Here is a 10,255-nt window from a genome sequence, read left to right as displayed (position 1 = left end):
ACAGTTATAGTTAAAGCAGAGCCAAATAAAGTAAATACTCATATTTAACAGACAAAACTTCAGCTTACTTATGTCAGTTTTTCATTCTTCAGGCAATTAAAAAAACCACAGTAGTCTGTTATAAATAAAAAAAAAATTCGGGCAAGTCTGAACTACTTTACAGGGACCTGTTCCTGCTGTTTATTTTCTAAATGGAGCACAACAAAGATACACAGCTCTTCCCACAGACCAGACACTGTACTTCTTTCTCTAATAGGGAAATATACTTTTAAATTCACCTCCCCCCCTTGTAACTCCAGGATTGGAAAAAAAAGTGATAGGGATATACAATTTTCATCTTACATACAAATTTATGATGTAAGGAAGTAGACAAATTATTGAAAAGAACTCTCAGTCACAACAGGGTTATCAAGACATTTCAATTTTTATGCAGTTTCATAGTTTCCAAGTAACTTGTGTATTTTTAAATTAAAAAAAAAAATCTCAATCCAAAACCCAAAAGTTAAAAAATCTAAAACTGTGCAACAATTACTGCTTCCCTCCCACATCTCCCACCCCTTCCCTTGTTTATTACACTGTACATTTTTCACCCTGACTTCACCTTGTTAGCTGGTTTAATTTTAGTATTATAAAAGTATGACAAGTTCATTTTCATTTCATCTAAAAGAAAAAAAACCCAAAACTTAAAAGTACATCTGCTTTCTTTCATGGTACATTTAATAGTGTCGGAAGGCTTTCAGATGATTAAAAAAAATAAATCAACATTTAAAACCAAATGTAAGCTTCTTTTCCAGAAGTAATTAAGGTTTGGTTGAAACAACTTCTCAAATAACCTATTCCAGTTTTCACAAAAACGTATTTAATTAAAAAAAAAAATCTTTAAGTTATTTGGTCCTTTGGCAATTTGCAGCACAAACAATGCCTACTGTACCAAACTCATTTATTGCCTTCAAAATGGTTTTAGTTTTATTGGTAATATTTAAATCTAGCATCCTTTGTGTTGTACGATAGTGTTGTTCATTTACATCAAGTAGGGTGCCCAGTCTGCAGAAATTACTCCCGGCACCGGAAACAGAATGGTAGAATACAGTTAAATAAAACAGTTTTGACATTCTTTTTTTTTTTTTTTGCCATGGATTCCAAGTACTTATTCAAGAATTTATGCTTCTTCTGCAAAATATGCTCTTAAAAATCCTCCTACAGTCTCACAGATTTTTTTTTATATGCAACCACAATAAAAAACATCTTCTCAAAGGTCTGTCCTCTTTTTGCATTCAAACACTGATAGCTTTTTTCCGAAAAGCACAAGTCTGACCTTCCAGCGCAAGGGTTCACTCTTCAGACTTACAAAATGTAGCTTCTAATAGGTCTCAGAATCTGAGTCATTGAGTTCGTCTTCTTCTGTATATGGGTAGCCATCTTCCCTGCCAATGTTGTTAAAAGTACAGTAAGAGCTATGGTCACTCCTCATGATTGGCAGGGAATCGAAGGTGACAGTTTTTGAGGTGTTGGTGTAATGATTAATGGCATTGAATGTAAGGGAAGGTAACGCGCTGCTCGATGAAACAGGCATCATCGTGGCCAGAATGAGAGCTAGGCAATCAGCCACATCCTTATTGGGTGCGCAGGCCAAAGCTGGTGTGTAACCTGGAAAGTGAAGAAAAACCAAAACCTTCATTTAAAATAAAGACAATGTAAAAATTTCTCCAAGATCATGTCATGTTTCAGCTGCAAAAGTATTTTATATTGCTTAGTTCTGCACTGTTTAAAAAAAAAAAATCAAACACATACATTTAAATGCATTATCAATTAAAATTTTTAAACTTTCTGTTACAAAAACAACCCAGAAGTTAGTGGGCTTTGGAACAGAGATGTAATTGTTTTGTTAAGCACAGTCAGACAGTCTAGGCCAGCGAGAAAAGCCTGGATTTGAAAATGGTGAGGAAGTCACCTGGCTGAGGTGACAACTAATGGCAGCCAACAGTGGTGGGTGAAGGCATTCACTAGAGAGCCACTGCAGAAACTATAGCTCAACATGTGAAAGATTTCATCCAGAAGCTTCCATATAGCAGGCAGTTATTTTAGTAAGACTGTCCTATCTCAGTAACAAGCTGGCTAAAGCATCAGGGACAGTTAATTGAAAACGCAGAACATACAATTTCAATCAACCTATACTTTTATTACTATATACAGTAATATAAACTATAAAGCCAATGTCTAACTTTTATTTGAGGGATATCAATTCAGATATCCACAAGAAATTTGAAGAAATGTCAGCTGGATTAGTAGGCTGGGACTTGCAGAGAGAAACTACACCTCTTGGTTGCCCACCTGGTCCGGCCAAACTCCTGCTGCCAGGCAATGCTACTGTCACAACCCCCAAATGCTGCAGGAGGTCTCGGGCTCTGATTTGCAGTCAGGTCACGTAGCTGTGAAATCTCTTCTGGGTAACTGTGGCCCTAATGATCCTCCAACATTTCTCCTTTCCAGCTTCACCCTTCCCTATATACTTGCCTCTACTCAAATGTCAAGAAGAACTCTTCAAATTCTCCTCAGTGGAGATCTCCACATTGCTCCCATCTCAGGCTTTAGCCTTACTCATCCAGCAAGGCACCTGAGGATAAGTTTTGGCACAGGTCTCAGGTTATTTCTGCAACACCACGGCACTGCAATGAGGGTGACAACAGCAGCTCTAGAAGCAAGGCAGCCCCCTAAGAACAACCACAGATAACACCTAATTCTGCTGCCAAGACCAAAGTAAGTTTGTTCCCTCTACCTGGTCCGCACAGAGGTGGGTGTCCAGATCACCTTGTAGCACCCTTGCACCCTCTCACTGCATGCGACAGATATGCCCACAATGAGCCGAACAGGAAGACTCACATCCAGGTACATTTGGAAGTCTGAAGTCCTGCGCTACCCCAAATCCACAACTTAAAGGTATACAACATCCAGGTAAAAAGCACACAAGTAATTTTAAATAACAGATGGCTTTAAAGCAAACCGTGTGATGGATTTCTAGCTAGACCTTAGGAAGGCATGGAAAATGAGGCAATGCCCATTCTACCAGTAAGTGTTTCAGCTACTAAGGAATCATCTTTATTGTAGAAGTAGATCCAGGTCAAGTGTTAGGATAGAGCTCAGGAGTAGTTATCGTGTTGTACAATTTCACAGAAGTTTTGAACAAGTAGGCACATTATGGAAAATAATTGTAGCTAGAAATTAAGAAAACAGCAAGCAGGGGACAGACAATCTTGCAGTTGAACCTCTACTTGCTCAGGACAGACCTTGTGCTTGATGCTTGGAACAGAGTAAGACAACAGTCCCTGCCCAAAGGAGCATACAATCCAAGGGAAAACACAGATAATTCAAGCACAAAACGCACCAGCTGACCATGCGATAGGGCCGTACAGAAGTGCAGCGCAGCGGATGTTGTCATTGTTAGAGTAAGGTATCACAGCACTTTAACAGCTCAGAGTTAACAGTGACAGTCTGCAGAAGAGATACATTTTGAGAGGATTCAGAAGCAAGAGCCAGAGCTTGCCACACTTGGATGAAGACTGCATTTCAGGTACATCAGGCAGAATAGAAAGCTCAGCATCGATACTCAAATGCACACAATTTGATATCTACAGTTGCAGGAGATTGTATGAAGGTAAGATGGCACACAAAGTGTTTATTCAAGCTGGCCATACTCAACACCATTTCTTTCACTAACACGGTTTGATAAAAGCTCAAAGAAGAAAAATGAGCAGTCACCAGCTACCTTTGAGTGTTCCAGTTCAGTATAAAAAACATTAAAGGCCAATGTAAAGATTAAACAGATTACTTGCTTATTTTAAAAGTTCTCTAAAAATAGTATTTATACTAATATTCAGTTTTAGATCTTAAGCTTCTGGCTTTCATAACTAGGAATGAAATATCACAGTTTTATTCTTGCCTTAGACATAGCAAAATGAAGTAACTGCTTGCACCATGAAAGACTGACATCTGCATCCTCCAGCACTTTATTTTTTGTCCATGTTCTTTTAAAATTGTAAGAACAAATTACATTTTTATGTCCCTCAAACAACTGCAAACTGATCATTCATATGTCAGGGCAACAACAGATATAAATACTTCAAATGTTCTTTTAATAAGATGTTGGTAAAAGGTACCAACTCACTGAAATACTCTTACTCAATTCTCATATAATGTTCCCCATAATCTGTACTTGCCTTTGCATAAGCTTTCATAGGACCAAAAAAAAAAAAAACACCTCATCAAAAATCACTATCTTCATTTATAGACAGGGCAACTAAAGCAGAGTCAGCTGAAGCAGCTTCCTCGCACAATAGAAAAGACAGCCTAAGTAGTGGACACGGACTTAAGACAAGGGCTCTCTCTGCCCAAATGCAGAGCTGCTCCGTCCCCTGGGGCTTGAAAGTTTCCATGAAGGCGCCTACAGGAAAATCAGAGGGTTATTAATGTGGTCAGTGCAAAGACAGTTCTCAAGAGAAACTGAATGTAGTCTTACACTTGGGAAAGAGAAGAAAGTAATCTGAGGCATGAGTCATCTCGTAAGCATTTACAAGAAAAATTCCTTCCAGAAAACTGGAGGTCTCCAATATAAACTAGAATATGAGTAAAGGAAGGCTTGGAAAAGAACTAGAACCGCCCCGCCCCCCCCTTTTTTTTTTTTAAAAAAAAAAGAGAAAAGCTTGCAAGGCCAATCATCACTGTAATGATGAATCTAGAGAAGAAGAGAAACCTCCATGCTCTGTCAGTCTCCGAAGCTAGAGAATGCCTCCTCTCACTACTGTGATGCACATTAATACAACAAAAGACAGACCGTACCAAGAGATTTAGCTAGCCTAGCAAGTTAAACAGCAGGAAAAAGTCCAAAACAACAACAACAAAAACTTGAAAAACACTCGTTTGGAAAAAAACTTGAAAACACTCGTTGAGTGACCAAAAATAAAACTTCAGCTGGTGTCAAAGGAAAGAAAAAGCTAGTAATTTATTTTAAGATAGGTAAACTTGCATAAATAATGTAAAATTCAACCAAATTTTTGTAGATGCGAGTGATGGTAAAGTTTTATGAAGAAAGGTGTGGAAACATGGGAAAAGAACTGAAAGATTTGAGTGAGTGCTGATACAGAACTGAGAATGAACCCTCAACATGACATTTTTGGGAAGTATACTGGACAGTTAATTTGCTGTTTCCGTTGCATTTAATCTTTCGAGAACCAAGAGGATTGAATTTTTTCCAAAGACATTAGTTCTTAAACATCTCAAAAAGTGATCTCACCCCATTAAGAGATAGTCTATAATAAAAGCAGTAGGACTTCAAATCTAGAGTTTTAAATATCTTATAAATTATTTATAAATTTAAATGCAGAGAATTGGAGTGACGTTAGTTTTTTTCCAAAGCTCACGTTTTTCAGTACTTTTCTGTAGCCCAGATATAGCAGCAGAGGACTGTTAAGTAGTTTTATACAGATATAGATACAGACTGCTTATAAAAAAGGTCAATGCAGCCTTTATAGAAAGGCACAACTTCAAAGACAAAAAGGGGGTCACCACTCCATACCAGTTGAACTTCTGCTGGTTACATGTTCCACACATTAAGACACGCTTCCATGTAAAATACTAACTCAAACTTTACCTCCATTTTAATCTAATTCTACCTGAAATGCCAAGCTTGCATGGCAGATGACTGTACTTACCTGAGCTATGCTAAAGTAAGAGAATGTCAGTGTTGTGATGCAAAATATTCCAGCGCCTATTTCTTCAGTCTGCTTTGCTAACCGGATAGCTCTCACCCCCAAAAATGTATCATACTCTTTTAAGCCTTTCTAATTAAAAATAAAAAAAAAAATAATCAAAGTTTCTCCTATATTTTTACTTAGAATTAAGAAACACACTCTAGCAATAGATGCTAAAATCAAAGACAGCAGACCTAAAGCAGAACCTGGCTATCACTACTGCCAACTTTTCTATTTAATATAAAAGGTACACTATGGAAATCAAGACAACTGTTGCAACAGGTTTAGCAAGTCTGCTGACATACTAATACTTCTAAAAATTAAGAAAAAATTACAGTGACAGGTGAAATAGATTGATAAATCCTACAAAAGTTTCCCTTGCTCTCCCACAACTCCAAGTATTCACCACTTTGCATGTACTGTACTTTAAGTTGGCACATTCATCCAATAGAAAAAGAATTCATTATGAATATTCTCAAGGCTGCTTAACATTGTATAAACAAAGCAATTGCTATTAGCAAGAAAAGAACCATAGTGAAGAACAAGATTAGGTAGCACTCAGAGCTACTTTAAAATTTAACTGTGACTTCTATACAAACAACTTTTTCTCTGTTACATCAAAGATCCACCCTAACAAGGGACTTGCTGGCTGCACATGAAAAACCCACAAAAATACAAACATCTCCAGTTAGCATACTTGTGATGAGAAACAGAAATCAAAAAGATATGTTTTCCAATCTTTTCATTTTAGGGAGTTTCATTTACAGTTACACCTGTCCCCTGTTTTGGGCAAGGAGTGATCTTTAAATCACCCATGTCACTTTCAGCAGCGTAACTTGAGAAAGGCACAGAGAAAGTCATAGTAAACATTGAGAGGAAAAACTTTCCAAACTGGAAATATAATTAGAACTCTTAATTAAGCACATCCCTTTGGGGGGGGGGGTAGGCGAGGGGGCGCGGGGGGGGGGGGGGGGGGGGGGAAGTGTGTGGGGGTATTCTCTGTGATAAAGCAGTTACTTTTTCTTTCATGTGCCAAAAAACTCTAAAGAGCCAGAAGCTTGAGACCAGTAACAGAGATCTGCAATTCATACTTGCTTTTAAAAGCTAACACCAATATATCTACCATGACAAAACAAATGGCAATTCAATCCAGCTTCTTAACAGTTGAAAGTTGTATTTTACTTTGAGCATTATGCTTTTCTGACCATTTTCAGTATGCCAAAGCTAGTGTATTTATAGGGTATACATTATAAAACTACACATGCAAACCAAACATTTCTATGCCGTGACCTGTGCTGTTGTGGAAGTTTTCACTCTCCTTACACTCTGCTGCTTTGCTAAAATGACCCATCGCCACCACATTTTTTTCTATGGGGGAACCTACTGCAAGACCCATATGAAATTTCCAAAGGGTTATTGCTTTTCAGGGAGCTGAGTTTAAAACCACAGTTCCTTATGGGGAAACAAAGTTAAATTTTGCTTACCATTTTCATCTACAGCAAGTACACTTGCTCCCTTTCCTAAAAGCTCTTGAACTACAACCGTTAGTCCATTCCGAGCAGCGACATGCAGAGGTCTGTGAAGACAAGCAAACTCATATGTAAATATGAGAATAAGATATTAAGTAAGATAGGTAGCTTGCATCTAGATACACGATTATTGAAGTATTTATACTTGTATGTTATTTACACACATAAATATAGTAGATATAACTAAGATGGGAAAAACAGCAAATCTTTTTTCTTATCGCAAAGAAACTGTACAATAACAAGTGTGCACGTTCTTCTTTTTATGGCACCACACAGTGAGGAAGTAGCTACTAGAAAAGACCTGCTTGCTTATGAGCTTTATCATGTTAAAAAGTTAGAAACATTTAGTACCCTACTGTTGATAAATCCTTCACTGAACTGTTGTAACAGATATTGTCACATCTGAGAGTTACTGCATATTGCTGGCAATAATCATTAGAATACTAACAGTAGAATGGTAGTCATACTCTATCGCATGTAAATGCTTATAAGAGTTGCAGAAGCCTTTAATCAATGTGCCTTTTAGAAACCACTATATTCCATTGTGATTAGAGATTTAAAAAAATTATTTTACAGTATAATGCATGAAGCAAGAAAAGCAGATTACTTTTCAAAACCTCAAAATATTAACCGTAACTCTGTTTTGTGGTGACTTGATCCTCAAATATTCAAATTTTATCTTTTTAGAATGCAACAGTTTTTCAAAATTGGTTCCCACTGGCTTAATTAAAACCTACCACCACTCAGCAGTAAAGAGAATAATCAGCTTACTTCCCTTCTGCTTTATATTGCTCTTCATTCGTTTCAAGAATCTTAAAATTGTTTGAATTAACTGTGAACTATATTTTGATTTGCAAACAAGTGCCTTACTTAGAGACCAGAAATGCAAAAGATACAAATAGAAGCAGCTGTATCTATGGTGCTTATATTAAATTATTAAGATTCAAGAACTACTGCACACCACAGATACACTGAAAAATGTACTGTAATTAAAATAATTCTAATACAAAGGCCAACAATTTTAATGCTTATCTTGCCACAAAGTAGGACATTGTTTAAGCTGTTTAGAAAATCAGTTTAATTATTAAAAAACATTTGCTAAACTAGTAACATTTTAAACAACCATTAAAATCTTGCCATTTATATAAACATTTTATGGAGGTGTGAATATGTACCTATTTTTCCCTGTGACATCTCTTGATCAGACTATATGAGCCAAGGCATGTGGGTGGAATTACGTGAGCCTGTGGTAGCATACTTTCCCACTTCTGTTCTCATCACATTTTTGCTTTTCTTTCTCTCAAGACATCCTCGCTTCAAGTCAGAAATGGGGCAATCAATCTCTTTCCTGCTTTCTGGTTATTTCATGCTGCCTGAGGTGCACCATGGTAAGCAGTAAGAGAGAGGAAGAGTCTTACTATCTTAACTCCTTAGTTCAAGCAGATCTCTGGGAATAGTTGGAAGAACTGTAGGAGTCTGAACATGACAGATTCCAAAAGGGATGCAAGGCCAGAGAAATACAGGAGTTGCTTACAAGTTCCAGTGTTTTTTTTCTAAATGGTCTGTGATAGTGTCATTAAAGCAGTCTAACAATTCATGAACATAACTCAGCTATGTATCAGGTGTCAAATATTGCCTATAACACAAATACATTCTTTAAAAGAAAAAAAACCACAGAAGAGTAATTTTGATAGCCCATCCTCATATATATTCCCCAGTATGACATATCACTACATTTTTAAGTTTTCCTTATGATTGGGCTAACAAAATAGGCTTAATTCTATTTGACAGAAGATCTTCAGGAAGCATCAAGAATACTGTATCCTCCATAATATTTAATAGAAAATAGTCTTTCATCCTAGTAGGAATAGGTGTCTTTTGCTAACAGAAAGCATACTGAAGAATAAAAGCATACTTCAGCTAGGTTTTTTTTTTTCTTTTTTTTTTATTAGTTAGCTTTGAAGAGCAAGGATTAGTTTGCCTCAAGTGAGTTGTTAACTGAAGTGAATTTTAATTGAAAAATTAGGTAATTTATAAAACAAAAATATTGGTTTACAGGTAATTGCAGTGGATTGCAGTATTCACACAGGACTCCCTGAATCACATTACTCTAAGATTTATTTGTCACCCCTTTCACCCAGCTAAAACTAGAACTTTAAGTATAAGCAAAACACCACTTCAGGTTGGTTCAACTCTTGGTACCTATTAAGCAATTAAAATTCAACAAATTTGGAAAAAAATCTGAAAAATATTCCTCTTTATGAGCAAGATAAACACCAAAATCTCATCTGTACAACACACTCACTGCTGATACGTACGTTTGCAAGGCTGCATTGGTGGCATTGATGAGATTTCTATCCGTAATCTTCTCCAGTATTAACAAGGCACTAGTTTCATGACCCTTAATACAGAACAAACATCTGTCACATAACAAATACTCTTCAAAAATTGCTATGAATGCCTTTTCAAAGTAACAAGTTAATATTTGCAAACAATGCTTGATAACACCAAGTTCAGCCCTGATAAGTCAGGCTACGCACACACCTTGCTGCAAGCCAAATGGAGTGCTGTGTTCTTAGAACTGTCTTGCAAAGTCAGATCAGCTTTAGCACTGCTAACCAGCACCTCTGGGGAAATAAAGATTTGTATTAACTAAAAGCATATTCCTTAAAGTCTTAATGGCTTACATTTGAACAAAATGAAAATATAATTTTGACAAAATATATCCACAATAACATTAACTATAAGGCAACTTTACCAGTAGTGAGATTAACAAACCTAAGAGCAGAAATATGTAAAGCTTTCTCTTTACCAACTGTATTCGTCTGTCCATTTTCTGCAGCCATCATTAAAGGTGTTTTTCCAGAAGAATCTACAGCATTTACTTGAGCGTTGTGACTGAGCAGAAGCTGTAGACACTCAACGTGATCTGTAAAAGCTGCTGCATGAAGAGGAGTTCTGCAACAGATCAAAAGACAGTAT

The 10,255-nt window shown here is 36.8% G+C and overlaps 1 protein-coding gene across 1 annotated transcript in view; it reads right to left on the bottom strand.

Annotated features, from left to right (window-relative positions):
* Positions 1–844: 844 nt before the first annotated feature.
* Positions 845–10,255, bottom strand: part of ANKRD28 (ankyrin repeat domain 28) — a 47,053-nt gene continuing 37,642 nt past the window's right edge. The window contains exons 21-25 of the mRNA XM_009704492.1: positions 10,086–10,231; positions 9,818–9,900; positions 9,592–9,674; positions 7,229–7,320; positions 845–1,647 (exon numbers count right to left, since the gene is read on the bottom strand). Of these exons, the coding sequence (XP_009702794.1) occupies positions 1,361–1,647; positions 7,229–7,320; positions 9,592–9,674; positions 9,818–9,900; positions 10,086–10,231 (691 nt within the window). The 3' untranslated portion in view covers positions 845–1,360. The remainder of the gene's footprint in view (positions 1,648–7,228; positions 7,321–9,591; positions 9,675–9,817; positions 9,901–10,085; positions 10,232–10,255) is intronic.

Source organism: Cariama cristata, unplaced genomic scaffold (assembly GCF_000690535.1).
Source record: "Cariama cristata isolate BGI_N322 unplaced genomic scaffold, ASM69053v1 scaffold700, whole genome shotgun sequence".
NCBI lineage: Eukaryota > Metazoa > Chordata > Aves > Cariamiformes > Cariamidae > Cariama > Cariama cristata.
This window is presented reverse-complemented; position numbering and strand designations above follow the sequence as displayed.